We start from the raw sequence: 15,116 nt of genomic DNA on the forward strand, positions 1-15,116 counted from the left end.
GTGTGTGTATGTGTGTGTTATTTTACATTAACATAAGGCTTTTCCTCTCTTCTCAGATAACTTGAGGAAAATGGAAACAGATGAGGCTCAAGATATGTCCCAGGTTTCAGGTGAGGTCCTTAACAAATACTTCTACAAAGAAAATACTAAATTCCTGCTCATCTTTCTAGCACAGTACAATGTTTTTCTTGTTGTCAATAAAATTGCTTTGGGTCTTTTTTAAAACCAAAGTGGGAATTGAGATATAATTAATGATATCACTTGATACCAAGCCCAATGGTGCATGGATTTTTTAAAAGGGACTGTGCAAATAAAGAAGTCGAGGGAATATAGAAGCATAGATGTAATTTTGCATTAAATCTGTGGTAGCGTATCCCTAAAGCATGGTCAAGTGCATGTTTATGCCACTTCTTTTGGGAGCAAAATTCTGATTGTTACAAAATAAATATAGAACAAACAAAGTTCACCAGGTGGGAGGGGGAAAATACCAATGAAAAACAAACAAACTGTGTTTACCATATAGGGTTATTTGACTTTTTCCCAAAGCTTTCCGTTTTACTTACACATGTTTAAAAACAAAAAGAAAAAAAAAGGAGTAAATAAAGAAAGAAGAAAAAAGAAAATGAGAACTGATTGGCATGAGACTTTGTGCTTGTAATTGTTTTTGTCCAAGATGATGTTTTGAAATACGTTTAAATAGCAGAAAATTTAGGTTTCTAAAATTTACCCTGTAGTCGCATTAATAGGATTTTGCGGTCTTACCCCATATTGATATTCCTTTGGGCTATTCTTAACTTCCTTGGAAATTGGTTCCTTACAAAATTGGCTTAGAGAGAGATAATAGCTATTCATATAGTTGTGCCTCTGCAGTTGAAAAAGGCCAAGTTACTGTCTTTCCCAGTTTCCCTAATATGTTGGCAGCTGCAACGGTTAATGGCTTTCAGTTTTCACTTTTAGTGTTCAGCCTGGAACACAACAGCCCCATCACCGAGCCCGCTCACAGCAGACACCTGGGTGTGCAGCTCTCGCTTCAAAAGCAGCTCTTGGGCACTGCTGCCTCAGGGCCTGGGGGGTCCAGCTATAGGAGGTAGCTGGTAAAGGTCTGGGCACAGTGTGGGTGATTAGGTCACTGGGTTTTTCTGAAATACACAAATACAATTTTCATTCCCTCTCTCTTTTGTTATTTTTCTGCCTCCTTTCTACAAGTTTTGAGAAGTTTTGTCAAAAATTGGAACCCAGAACTTTCAATGTCATCTGAGAAATGAAAATCAAACACATTTTCTGTCTGAAAGAGCAACAGTATAATAATCTTTCATGCCAACAGAAGATTACCAGTTAGGTTTAATATAGAGAAGTCATTCCTAGTTAGCCCTGCGGAGACATGTTGCACTTTCTCCTCAGGTAACAAATTTGGAATTGTAACTGGATATACTTACACGTCACTGTTTTGTTGCATGTTGAACCAATTTGTAAATGAAATAAAATCCGTCCTTGTACATGCGGTTCCTGAAGCATGTGTGGCCTTAGCAGAAAAAGCAGTGGGGTTTTAGTCCTTTTTTCACTGTGGATCTACTTGGAGCAGTGAGAGGCACCATGACTTGAGTCCAGCTCCTCTGCCTGCTGCAGAAACCCTTCCCTGCTTGTGTGAGCTCCATCAGGCAGGAACGCTGACCACCTCTTCCTCTGCAGCAGCGCAGGCTACCCTGGATACCCACACCTAACTGCTGTGGAGTTCTTTACAACGGTGTGATTTTGAGCTTCACGCCTGCTACTTCTTACTAGAGCATTGCTTGCTTTTCTTTTGACATGAAGAGTAGCAGCAGGGGAGATGCTGCCTTGAGTCAAGGATTGAATTGGCAGATCAAATATATTGCATTCCTTGTGGTCTGCCTCTCCCCTTCGAGGGAAAACTTACAAGAAACTTGGCCATTTTGAATGTTTATATATATGTAAATATATACATAATAGACGTATCTCTATGTATAAAATATGTAGCTCTCAAAGCTTTCTGTAGCTGAACCAGTGTAGTATTTTGTTGTGCCTTTTAGCTTTTCCAGAAGATCGTGCAAGAGTACTATTCTGTGATGAGAGAGGGTTTTCTTGAAAAAGAAAGTTACCTTTGATAAGAGGGAGACCTACACAAACAGATTAAAGAGAAAAGAAGTCTGCTTTGAACTCTTCCTGCTGTTTCTGTCACCGAGCATCTGGTACTTTCTGTGAGCAAAGGCTGTGACTTGTATTGGGTTGTTAGCTGGATTTATGAACAACTGGCCAAAAAAAGAACTTCCTAATTTGCTTTCATTTATGATAAGAGTTGTGTGGGAATTCACCTTCTGGAAATGAACGCTTGTCAGATTAGGTTCCACAGATACTGGTTCTTTGTAAACTCTTACTAGACCTCAAAAGTAGAGGATCTGAAGGTACAGGGGTGTTACCTGCTTCTTTCTCATAGGTTGGTGAATGCAAAAAGGAATTTTTCCCCTTGTCTTCTCCTGGGGTTCTATGTGCTTCTGGGATGCTTCCTTGCATGATGAGGGAGCTCTGCTGTACTTTGGGAACCAGTTAAACAACTGCACAGTTTCAGGAGTGTGAGATTGTCCTGTCTTATTCATTTCTCCTGTTTTATGAGGAATGCTCATCAGGTGTAGCTTGCTCTCTGGGCCTATGGAATTAGGGGACTTGGTTCACTAGCACACTTGGCTGTGTTTTTAAAAATTATAAATTAAAAAAATAAATTTGGTTTGGTGGGTTTCTTTTGGGGCTTTTTGGTTTTTTTTTTAAACACAGAAATAAAGAAGGTCTCTAGAAACAGTCACCCCAGCTCAAACACAGTGTTTTGCAGCCACGTGCTTTATGCAGCTGCAGCTGACTCAGGTGTGGCAGCAACCAGCCGGGCCAGGAGAGTATAAAACTGATGTGAGTGAGCCAAATCCTGTATGCACACAGGCATTCCCACCTCGGGGAATCCAGGCATGGCTGACTCCTAGAGGAACTGAAATACTGTGTGACTAGCACAGAATTCACACTTTTTATTTTTCTCCTGAAAGTGATATTTCATGAGACAAGCAGTTGCAGTTCTGAAATGAGGAGAGAGCTGACATACATTTAACCAAATGGTATCCGGCACCCATAAAAGAGAGTCAGAAAACACAGATAATATCTCACTTAACAAGCAGTATTTTTCCTGCCTTTTTTTCTCTTTTTTTTTTTTCTCAGTTCTAGGGCCTAACAGTTAAGGAAGGTGAAAAAACGGTACAAATGTTTCCACATCTAACATTAAGAGATCTCCTAGAACAAACCAGGCTGTGCTGCATTCTGTGCTGCACTCTGCAAAAGCAGGAAGAAGAAACCCTCAGTATCAAATACACACATACCCAGCATTAGTTTGTGAAAGGATAGGGAATGAGATTTCTAGAAGACGTCCTGCCCTGGCTTTCTTTTCAACAGTTGAAGCACCAGCAGCACCATTCTGGCATGAACTGAATCGCTCTCAGAGCTGGATGTACATGTTAAAGGAACAACAGGCTAAGGACTTTGACAGAAATAAAGGGTACTAAAACTTTATTGAACTGGCAAGTTTTTTCTCTTCCTCTCTTTCCTTATGGCTTCAACTATATTTCTTGGGCAGAGATGAGGAAACTCAAATAGAGAGAAGTTGAGTGCCTTGCCAGGCATCGTTGATAGGTTAGGCTGTTCTCTGATTATTTTTATACAGAAATGGCAGTGTTGGAAATCTGAGACCATTTTTCAGAGATGCAGGTTGAAATGAAGGAATGTTTGATACAACAGTTGTTGTTGCGAGCCTGCAGTTGTAGTTCCTTCTATTTATGACTTAACCAAGAGCATGTTGGGATGGGATTTAGTTCCTTTTCCTTTGACCAGTTGTTGTTCTGGGCATGTCTGTTTGAAATTAAAATGGAAAGCATTCCCCCATTTCCCCACCTGCCTTCCATTTCTAAATTAATTGGAAAAATAATGTGAGATTGTGTACGTGTAAGATTGCCATGCAGTAATGAACTTACCATGGTGTAATGATTTAGATGTAGTTAAGGCATGAAATACAAATACGATGCCCTAGAATCCAGGAGACACAGCTCAATAAATGGATCTATTTTAAATCCACTATTTTTGCCCTTTTTGCATGTAGGGATTTCTCAATCATGTGTAACAAGAAGAAATCAAACTGTATTAAATGGGTCATTAAAGCCAAGTTTACTAAGTTTTCTGAACTGCAGTCTCCTGCAAAGAGGGAAGCAGACCTGATCTCCAGCTTCTGCCCCACCAAGTCCGTGAGGCGAGTCTGATTCATACCACCTGGGCAAGCTGCTATTAATTTAACAAGCAGAAGACTGATACGCACTTAGTGAACCAAAGAGTTCACCACTGCAAACGTACTCTTCTGCTAACAGGTTTTTATTCCAAAAAGACTTCTCTGACTTATCTTCAAAGTATTCCACTTAGACTACATATTGTAGGATGCCTAATTACACACTTAGAAAGATATTATTTTGTTTGCTGTTATCCCATAGTTCTGAGGAGTTTATATTGGTCTTCAGGTTTTTAGGGTAAGTGTTCTTCTCAGCCTAGACTCAGTCAAAGCATCAACCTCCATTGTTTTAACTGGGAGCACAGTTAAAAGAGATCCTTGGATGCAGGTAGCTTTGGATTACTGTTACTTTTTAACAAATTTCCTTAACTTACATGCAGTACGAAGAGAGCTGCCACGCTGTTAATTGTCCTGCAATAAAACCTCTGGGATTTTTTTGTTTTTGTTTTGTGTGGGGCAAAATATGTTGAACAAACTGAAGTGTTTCAGTTGTCTCTCCTCACCTGTGCATTTGTCAGGGTGGAACTGCAGCTTGTCAGGGTGGAACTTGGAATGGAAAATTTGCTGTCAGTTGTATAAGTTCCCTACATCTCAGAAATCTGAAGAAATAACTAAATAAGGAGCTAAACAATGAATGGCAAAAAAATGTTTTAATGAACTTACTTCCTGCTTTTATTTTCCTTTGCTGTAAAATTCATATTCCTTCTTGTCTGTTTATGCAATCCACCTTTGCTCTTGCACTTACATCCAGTAGTTGTGATTTTGCCCACTTAAGAACACTCCACAGAAGGTGGATATAAGGGGACCTTATTAAATCATCTAGTTAGTCCCTCTGCCAGTGCAGGACTGTTTCTTCATTACCCTGGAGTCCTCTGGCTGCAGTTTGGGATGGTTCACCTGATGCTGCTCTCAAAACTCCTGCTCAGTGATTATTTCACAGTTTGATAGATATGTCATTAAGAAATGCAGTCACATACTTATTTCATTCATTTAAACATAGATTTGTGCAAACGACTCAAACCAGCTAATTTGGAAGGCGACTTAAACCTACCTGTCATTTCTCCCCATCATGATCAGTAAAGATGGAAAGCACAATGCTTTGATCAGTCCAGGAGGTAGAGAAGAAACCATTCACTTCATTCAGATCAAGTCCATAACTGGCGCCACTAAACTGCTGTTACTTAATTAAGCTATATTTGGTTTAATTTTTCCATTTCTGTTAAGTGCTTTAAAGTTTAATGGATTTAATGGATAAAGTTTGTGTTTTAATGAGGAATTATTGTTAGGAAAAAAACCACTAATTTGCTAGGGCTTTGTGCCATGGAATTACTGCCCTTACTGTTTTGCCAATTGCTACAGGATGTCTAACAGATTTAATCAATGTAATTTGGTAACATCTCCATTTGGGAGACAAGTGTCTTATGTGAACATTACTGAGCTCAAATCCTGCTCTGGGCCTGTTCTATTCTTTGCTATTAATGCAAAGACCAGTCTTCTAGTAATAGTCAATGAAAGTAATCACTTAGATAATTTCTTCAAGTAGTTGTTTCCAAGGCATGCTTTTGTTAGAGATGCATGATGTCATTTTAAAAGAAGTTCTGCAAGACAGTGATAGTACTGTGGGCTGGAGATGTATGCTGTGACTGAGCGCTGAATCAAGAAATCTCACCATTTCTGGAAACACAATACTTAGCAAGAGAGTTCCTTTTCTTATTGTATTGTGTTCAGCTCTAAAACAATTCCACAATACCTACAATGTGTTAAAGCACCAATTTGTTTTCCTCTGCAAAACCTTGTGTACACAAGATATTAGGGTTTGTTTCCTATTTACAAATAAAAGACAATAAAATCCTTGAAGTCGTGTTTGCTGAACTCTGCTAATTGTGCATATTTAAGAAGTCCTGGGACCTACAGGCACTTCTCCTTGTGTCTACTTGTAGGCACAAGGACCAGCCAGAAGTTGATCTGTGGGTATTAGTGAAACTTGCTGGCATTGTAGCTGAATTTTTAGTTGAAGATAAAATTTTATTTTTGAGGTAGTTCTTTTGGAGCCCCAGAACACTTCTGAGTTAGACTTCACTCTGTCTTTGAAGCAAATCTTGATGTGTTCTCAAGGAGAACTTGTGGAAGAAAGAAGTGTTTTTACAAAGGACGTCCATTTGATAACCTTTGTAACCTGTCAGTCTGTGTTAGCTAAATTAGATCTTATGAGCATGGCAGCTAGAAAACATGTATGTCTCACAAATACCCAAAATGGCAAGGCTAATAACTGTGTATCCAGACTTCAGTAAATTTGGCAGAGACATTGGCATGCATTCTTTTCAAAAATATAATTCCCCTGTATTCATAAGATGTTTTCCCTGCAGGAGAGTAGGGTTTGGTCCTAAGGATATCATGTTTTAGTAGCGTTTAGGGGCTTTTTAAGTTTTATTTGATTTGTGGTTCCTCTAATTTTATTATTTGAAAATGAGGCTACTCTGACAACTAACTGATGCTACTTTCCTCACTATTAGGAAAGGAAAGTCCTCCAACTAGTGATGTCCCTGATGATCCAGACGAACCTATGCCTATACCAGAGGACCTTTCAACTAGTACTGGAGGTCAACAGAGTTCTAAGAATGACAGAATCTTGGGTAAGATGACAAATCCACTCTGATAAGAAATACTAGTAGATGATATAGCAATAATGTTAAATTACTTTTTCATAAGCTGGTAAACAAGCAGGTCCTGTGTCTTTTCATCTTCTTCGGGTGCATAGTGTTTTTTGTGCAACCTGTTCTTTGGGAAAGGAATCTTCATCCACAGAGAAGTTGTAAAGATCCTACTATTTATCTTCTTTCTAAAGCATGACTGTTGCATGAAATTCTCCCCAGGAAATATAGGTTTCATTCTATGTAGGAAATAGAATTAAATATGTGGTTCCAGGTCAAAATTATATGAAGTTAGATTTGATAAAAATTCAGTAAATGCTCAGGTATTTCTATTATTTTTATTATTAATTTGAATGCTATCTTTAATGTAATTGTGTTATCTGCACTTCAGATTTCCCCAGAAATGCATATTAAAACAGACATAGTATTCATATATTTCAGATTCCAATATCTGATCTCCATTTATCCTTGATTTTTTACCTGGGAGAACTTTAGAAAACACTGGTCTTTTAGATAAAAACCCGCAATTGATAAAGTCTGTTTGGTTAAAATTGTCGTCCAGAGATGATTTTGCAAAATGCTGATTATTCTTAGGGATCCCAGTATCACACCAAGGAGCAGCAATGCTGCTGACTACTGCATGCCCTTGCTCCCATATAGTGCACTAAAAAGACTAAATATTGCTTGAGCACCATGCCTGTTTACCAGCAGGAAAAAAAAGAAAAAGGAAAAAAGGAAAAAAAAGCACACTGACTCCCAGAATGCTGTGATCAATGCCCTATATGACAAAATCATTTCTGTAAAGTCATGAGTATCAAAGTACAAGTATCTACCCACAATTAAAAGTATTATTCATGATTCATACATTCTTACATTATTGTAACAGTGAGGGTCAGGGTGGATGATTTACAGAAAGACTGCAAGTGCCTTTACATATTTATTGTCTAAGGAAATCCAGTAAAGGATACTAGGTGGAAAGGGAGGCACAGAAGGCAAAATAATCAATTCACCATAATACAGCAGGATGGTGTCAGCCTTAGGAATAGAACCCACTCCCAACTCCAGCACTAGCTAGTAGTAGGCGCATCATCTTATGCATTTTCATTTTATTTACCATTTGATCCCCTCTTATCAAAAATGTGAGCAAAAATTCCAGCTCTTACATGCATATTGACATACCTTATAAACAAATTAATTTTAAAAAATGTTTTTTAACAATCTGATTGCTTACTAAATGTTTCAGTCCAAAGATATTTGGACAAAATCTTTCATTAACTGCTTGTCTATCAACTCCATAAAAAGAGTTATGTCTCCTTTCTCCCAGAGTAACTAACCCTACAAAATATTTAAGCCTTGATTCAGAAATTAAATTTTTTAAGTTCTTTGTTCAAACCCAAACAAACAGGATTTTTCATAGTGTTGAATTTTCTTTAACATACTCACAAATATCATGCAGACCCAGCAAATTTGAACTTTATATTTGCTGATGATGTAATGATTCTGCCAACAGTTCGGTCACATATATCAATATATACACATATTCTAAATATGATAAGTTCCATCTGCTATTCTCATTACTCAGCAATAAATTAGATTTTCCATGTCCTGACTTTAACAATTTTTCTTCAGCCACTTTCTCTACCCCTAGCTCTTTTGTTTACACGGGTTACATCTTGTAGTGAGACATTTACCATAGTCAACCAAAACAAAGACAATTCACAATAATCTGCTTTATGGATGATCTGTAGGTATCAACACCAATGCTTCCAATATTTTTCTTTTCTGTAAAGCTGCATGCACTTTTACCTCTTTTATTGCTCCTTTTTTCTAACTCTAAGCTAAGTCTCTGAAAACAGTATATTAAAAAAATTAGTTCTCCTTTTTTACAAAGAGGATCTGAACACATGCCCCAGGCATATCAGGAGCCATATGATTGCTGTGCACATTCTAGATCTTTATCAAAAGAAAGTCTCTTATGAATAACATAATGCCTTAGGAGTGGTGTTTGGCCTGTATGATCCTATAGATGTATTAGGGATGAAGGGGGCTGTCTTCCTATGTAGGCAGAGGCACTGCAGTGTAGACAGGCTTGGTGTTTAGTACAACACCATCATCTCCAAGTCTCAAGATCTGTTCCTCACCTCTGTTTATCATTGAACTTAGGTTGACAAGGGGGATCTGAAAAAGCAGTTTGTAGAATGAAAGATAGACAGGAGAGCACTGTAAAAACCCACTGATATTATCTGTGTGCATCTGCAGGTGGGAGCTAGACTGTGGCCTGTGGTAACCGACAGGCCCTGCACGAGCAGATATGACCAGCCAACAATTTCTCTCTGTATGACTTTCCTAATGTCCCATCTGTTTCCTTCATCAGAAGGGAATTCCCTAGCATTTGGATTTATTTCAACATAGGATTTACAGTACATTCCACTTAATCAGTAACACCCTGAGAGATAAGCTGTCCATACAGTGTACACCAAGGAATTTGAGTCAGACATTTTTTGAAGAGGGTCTCTACATTCTGGAGGACTTTCTTGTGCACGTGAGGCTATAGAGTTAACAACGGGAATTGCAGATTTGTTAAATGAAAAGCATAAGTATTTACCTCATCCTACTGAAATTAGGTGAGAAATCTGTTATTAATTTTAATCAGCCTGTGAGATAGAAATGTTCAAGTGACAGCTTGCTTACTCAGATTTGTAGTAACATTTCATGGAATAATCTTTAACTCTGGAGTCAAAAGTTAAATTACCTTTTTCATCAATGTAGCATTTTGAAGGGCAAAGATTACAGGAAATAAGCTATTTTTAGAAAGGAAAGGCTCTGCTCCTCCATGCGTTTTCGAAAATCTCTTTTTGTGCTTCTTTCAAACCTGTACTGAGACTTGAATGTGGGGTTATAGAGCTGATAGAACTATTTGAAATATTTCTCCTGCTCTGAGATGGAAGGTGTTGAAGTTCTCTACTCACCAGATTTTATTGGGTGCCTTCAGTTTTTGAATTCTCACTTAAAATGACTAGAGAGGGTGCAAATTTCCTAAGGGAGGAACCCAGAGGATCATGAAATGTATGTTTTGACTTGTGCTCCAGGCAGGGGGGATGCCCAAAACATGGTTTTCTTCTTACCAATGCAAAAATGATCAATGGGTCTGAAAGGGTAATTTATGGAAGTAAAGTCATCAACAGTTTCTAGTAATAACCCCAAGCAGCACAGCAAAGCAGAAACATATTGAAAGAGATGTTCTTCTCACCATCAAGGCTCTTCATTTCCTTGATGAGATTATTATGATTTTAATGTTTCGACCCCCAGAATGTGTTGAGCAGCTTCCTTCTGCATGCTTAATTTCTGCTGCTCTGTCCACTAGATCTTCTTCCTTCCTTGTCCTATTCTCCACCCCAAATTTACTTCTCGGGCTGATCTGGCACCTATAACATTTTATTATTTTCTTATTCTCTTCACCTGTGTGCTCTACAGATAGTTTCTCTAGAAAACACAGGGAATATTTTCAGCAAAGTGTGAGATTTTCACAGCTCTTGAAGGCTCTAGAGACTCAGTTTTATCATCTCTCCTAAATAGCCTTTTGAAATCTTGGTCTGAGTTATTTAGAAATACACATCCCACTGAAAGTCCATTCCATTAAGAATTAGTTCTTTGTAGCCTATTTTGGACAGCCCTATTTCCCATTGTACCCTATTTGAAATATCGTTTGATAATTCTCAGTCTCTGCAAGTTTCAGGTTAAACGTTGTGTGCACGTTTTGTGGATCATCAGTACTGAACATCCTGTGTGTGGTAAACAGTTGCAACTTAGGACTGTTTGTGCTCTGAGACTGTATCCTAATTCAAGCCATGTGTGGGAAGTTAGTGACTCAGTGAGCTGTACATCAGACCCTACTTCACAGAGAAAGCCATTTTCTGCAGTGGTAGCATTTGTCTAGAAAGGTAGGCAGTGCCTTCCTTTATCCGTAACTGCCCGTTCCATAGCTGGCCATCACTGGGTAAAAAAAAGCCATCTCACAGTGTTAGTGGCCTCAGAAAGAGGCTGTGGGCTCACCATTTCTGCACAGACAGCTGTCTGGTGCTGCATGAACTTCTAATACAGAAGTCAAGTGTTACCACTGTAGTCACAGATTACAGTCTGGACCTGAAAAAAATAATGCATAGAGATCTTCTTCTTTTTAAGAGGTGGGGAGAAGTCATCTCACAAAATTGGGTTGAAACTGTTGTGCAATTGACAGAGTATACCCAAAGTAACCAGTCAGGGTGATCTTAGATATCAGTAGAAGACAGACAAGATTCATTTGAAGCTATAAAGTCTGATTGTTTAAAATAAACAAGTATGGGAAGAGACATTAAAAGGAATATGGTTTTTTGACATTTTTCTCTCCCAGTGGGAAATACCAAGGGATGATGTCACCTCCCTCCCACAACTCAGTTATTGAAGGAGAAGCCTGTGTAGCTGCAGGCTTCGGAGCCTGGCATCACTGGGACTCCAGCATTGCCTTCACACCCTGGGGTCTGCCCTCCCAGCCATGGGCATTCAGAGGTCATAACCTGCATGAGGAGCTACTTACTGATGCACACAAGTGTCCCCTCTCTGAGCAGCTTTGAAACTTTATTTCCTTAAAAGGAGCTCAACCATTTGAGAGCACCGACACAAGCATTGCTGAGGGGCCACCAGGCAACCACAACCATTGCCATTACATAAATCTACTGCAACTCACATACAGCTGGGTGGAGACAGAGTAAAAGTGTGGAAAGGCAGACAGAGGGGAAAAGCGAGGAAAGAAAAAAGGGGAAGTGCCCCACCCCAGCTTGCAAAATCGGTCCTGTGGTTCAGACAGGTCCAGCTCACTGCTGCCCTGGTAGTTCTGCTGGGCAGGGAAAGGGGCTGAGGAATAAGACTGCTGGAGCTAAACATCTTTGCACACTCCTCCTTGTGGGAGTTCAGTGGCTGTAAGCTCAGTGTCTTGTGTATGAATTATAAAGTGTGGCATGTGTCCACCTGGACATTCAGAGAACCAGATTCTGAGACCTAAAGTAACCAGGAGGGCTGTGCAATATGTTTTACTTGCTCAGGCTTCAGATGGATATGTCTGCGGCTCAAAGGTATGGAAGTGTGTAGAAGCTGATGAGCCTTTGCAAATAACTGGTAACAATTGCTGTCTCACCTGATGTAGCCCTCATGAGAGCAGAGAGAAAATTTGTTTCAAGATGGTTTGGGGAGCTTTGAAAATTGTCCTTAACCCTCCACAATGAAACAAGGCTTGAAAGTCCTGAGGAGGCTTCTGAAGGAATTGAAAAACTTGAAACTGAAATATTTTAGGAACTTTTAAAATAGGGAAGTTGGGAATCTCCCCTCTTGTTTGGTCTGAAGCCCCCATTTCTAACCCCAAAGTAACATGCCCCAGTATGGACTGGTATTGATTGCTCTGAGAGCCTGCCAGTACAACTTATAATTTTAAGGAGAAGGCAGGAGATTTTTGTCAGGATTATTTTCATTTTGTCTGCAAAACTCTTATGGGAATTTGTATGGAGGAGGATGGGGGTGGTTTAGCTGGGGAAGGCACATGACAAATTTCATGAATGCCCTTAAATATGCCATACAGGATATATGTTATATTCCAGCCTTCAAAGGTTTGTTTCGCATGAGCATGGTGTGAAACAGTGTGCTAGAGGGAAGACCCAGGTATTTGGGGCCTTTGGGAATTTCCTGTTGTGCCAAAGACAAGCTCTGATCTGTGTAATGACTTCGGACTTAGAAAAATGTGCACAAAGGCAAGTGGAAAACAACCCTATTCCTGAAGGTGAATTCCTCTAACAAATTTAAAAATGCTTGCTTCAAGTAATGGAGAGTGACCATTTTCAGAGCAAACTTGCAAGAAATTTGTGGAGGTAAGGGGGACCCAGCCTGGAAAACAGAGCTGCTGCTGCCCCAGCGTAGGCTGTGCTGCATTATTAGTGCATTTGTCTCAACCCATGCAAAGCCAGATCAGGCATGTAAAAATTTGCCCTCTGACACAACCATAGCACATGACAAAATCAAATCCTTGAGAACAGAACTGATCCTAAAAAAGAATTGTACTTTTAAAATTATTTCCATTTAGTTTTGTGAGGATTTTTTTTACTCAGAAGTATGACAGAAGTATGATTTGTGTTGCCACTGTGTGGCAACATGACGTTGCAGTAGGTGCTGAAGCTGTGGGGTTTTTTCTCTTATTTCTCCAGAGCTGTGTAGCTTGTGGAGCTGCAGCCTATTTCATGAGCACCTGCTGGATACAGCTGTGTTTTCAGAAGAGAACATCAGCACAAAATTCAGGAAAAGACTGGGAACTGTGCAAGTTTTGTTTCTTCAGTGTTGGAGAGTGCCGAGCATTGCTTTGAATTGGAGAGATGCAGTGTGTTTAGCTGTGTGGCTTTGGGTAAAGAGATTGAGTCTGCTGATCTAAACTGTAGTGAGAGGAAGTTCTTTATCTGAGCAGAAGAGATGTGCCTCAGAGATAAGCCCCATTCTAGCTCAGGAGTGAAATTTATCTAGCAGGATCTCAGCAGTGGCTGCAGCTCAACTGCAGAAACACTAGGCTCTGGCTGGAAGATGGGCATATTTTAAGCTGAGGAGGACCTCTGTAACTGCAGCTTGCTAAACCTCAGGTTATTTTAAGGGAATGAGTCTTCATCAAAAGGTTGGATTGGCCTCCCAACACCAGCCACTCCTTCATTCTGTGTTAATTCTTGCTTGTTCTTTGTTGTAGGCTTGCTTTTTACCTTGGGCAAGTCCTCTTTCACCCCGAGTGCTCTTCAGGACTGCAGTCTTAGAGAAAACTGCTGGACTGAGGCACAGTGCAGGGACCACTTGTCTCTACAGAGGTGCTGTTTTGGAACCAGCTGCTCTTTTGGTTTTGTTCAACCATTCCTCACATTTCTGTAATTTTAACTCCTGCTATGGTGCCTCCTTGGGAGGAGAGGGCTTCTGGCTGCAGAGGACCTGCAGCAATGCTCTCCCCTCAGGTGTGAACTTTCCAGGCTCTGTCCCACAGAAAAATGTGCGAACATAATGTCACTGTAGCTGAATCCCCCATGTTTGAGATCTGCAAGGAAGGATTTGCAGCGTGATCATGCCTCCACAGTTTTCCTCAGTGTAGATTAAACCCTTTATGATAAAAAGAGGGGATGGAAGAGGTCCTTTTTGGAGCTGTAGTCTTAAAGCCAGGAGCAAACGCCACTCATTGCAGCAGGACAGAGGTTTGTCCCCGAACCTTATCCTTTGAGCTCACTATGTGAGGTTTCTTGAAGCCTCAGATGGTCTCTTAGGAAAAAGCTTTGCCTGAAGGGCAATAGGTAGATATGACATAGCCACCAGTGCAGGCTCACCCTCAGCATGTTATTTATGGTGAATATATGTGAACACAACAAGCTGTTAACTCGTGAAGGTGGATCAGCTAGTATCCCAGGATTCTGGCTTCCAGAGACAGCTTATGTCATGGCTCATCCAGCTGCCTCCCTGAACAAGCAAGTGAGCAGAGCAGCAGCCCAAAAGCAGGCTAGACCTCAGCCTGCAATGTGAGATGTCCTGCTGCTCCCTGCCTCCCTCCCTCCCTCCCTAGATTCCTCCCTCACCCATAAGTGGATTCTGTGTTATGAAGGTGCGCATGCAGGAACATAATTCCTAGTAAATTAACCCTGGTGTGTGCTTCTTTCTTTGCTTTTTTACACATTTTGGAGTTAGGAATAATGCCCAGTTCCCATATTGCAGTTTAGGGTCATGTTTCTCAGAAACATTTAGGTATCTAAGTTACCTGCATAAAAAAAGAGATCCCAAGAAGGTATCTAATCTGGCATTTCACCATTAGCCATAGTGACACCACAGGCACCAAGTAGGATTTTTGGAAGTGAGTAACTCGTACTCTATTGATGCAAATGAGATTTCAATCCTAACATGCCAGAATCCATACCTAAAAATTGGATTAAGAACCTGATTGAAAAAAAATGGCAGAGCAAGCACAGAATTACTCTCAATTTCCAGCCAAAACAGGCCTGATCAAAAGTAAAAGTTAAGGCACGCATTTTGCTCTTTGCTTTTCACATTCCATTTTCCTTGTTTCTCCTCCCCCAAAGATAGTCCAAAATTATCTCTCTTGA

At 40.0% G+C, this 15,116-nt stretch overlaps 1 protein-coding gene across 9 annotated transcripts in view; it reads left to right on the plus strand.

The window, feature by feature from the left end:
• Positions 1–15,116, plus strand: part of IKZF1 (IKAROS family zinc finger 1) — a 71,433-nt gene that overhangs the window by 13,303 nt on the left and 43,014 nt on the right. For all 9 annotated transcript variants that reach the window (XM_042048807.1, XM_042048806.1, XM_042048805.1 and 6 more), the window contains exons 2-3: positions 57–110; positions 6,841–6,960. In XM_042048807.1, the coding sequence (XP_041904741.1) occupies positions 71–110; positions 6,841–6,960 (160 nt within the window). In that variant the 5' untranslated portion in view covers positions 57–70. The remainder of the gene's footprint in view (positions 1–56; positions 111–6,840; positions 6,961–15,116) is intronic.

This window comes from Corvus kubaryi, unplaced genomic scaffold, assembly GCF_017639235.1.
Source record: "Corvus kubaryi isolate FWS band 111438036 unplaced genomic scaffold, C.kubaryi_AGA036_p1.0 68, whole genome shotgun sequence".
NCBI classification, from domain to species: Eukaryota; Metazoa; Chordata; class Aves; order Passeriformes; family Corvidae; genus Corvus; species Corvus kubaryi.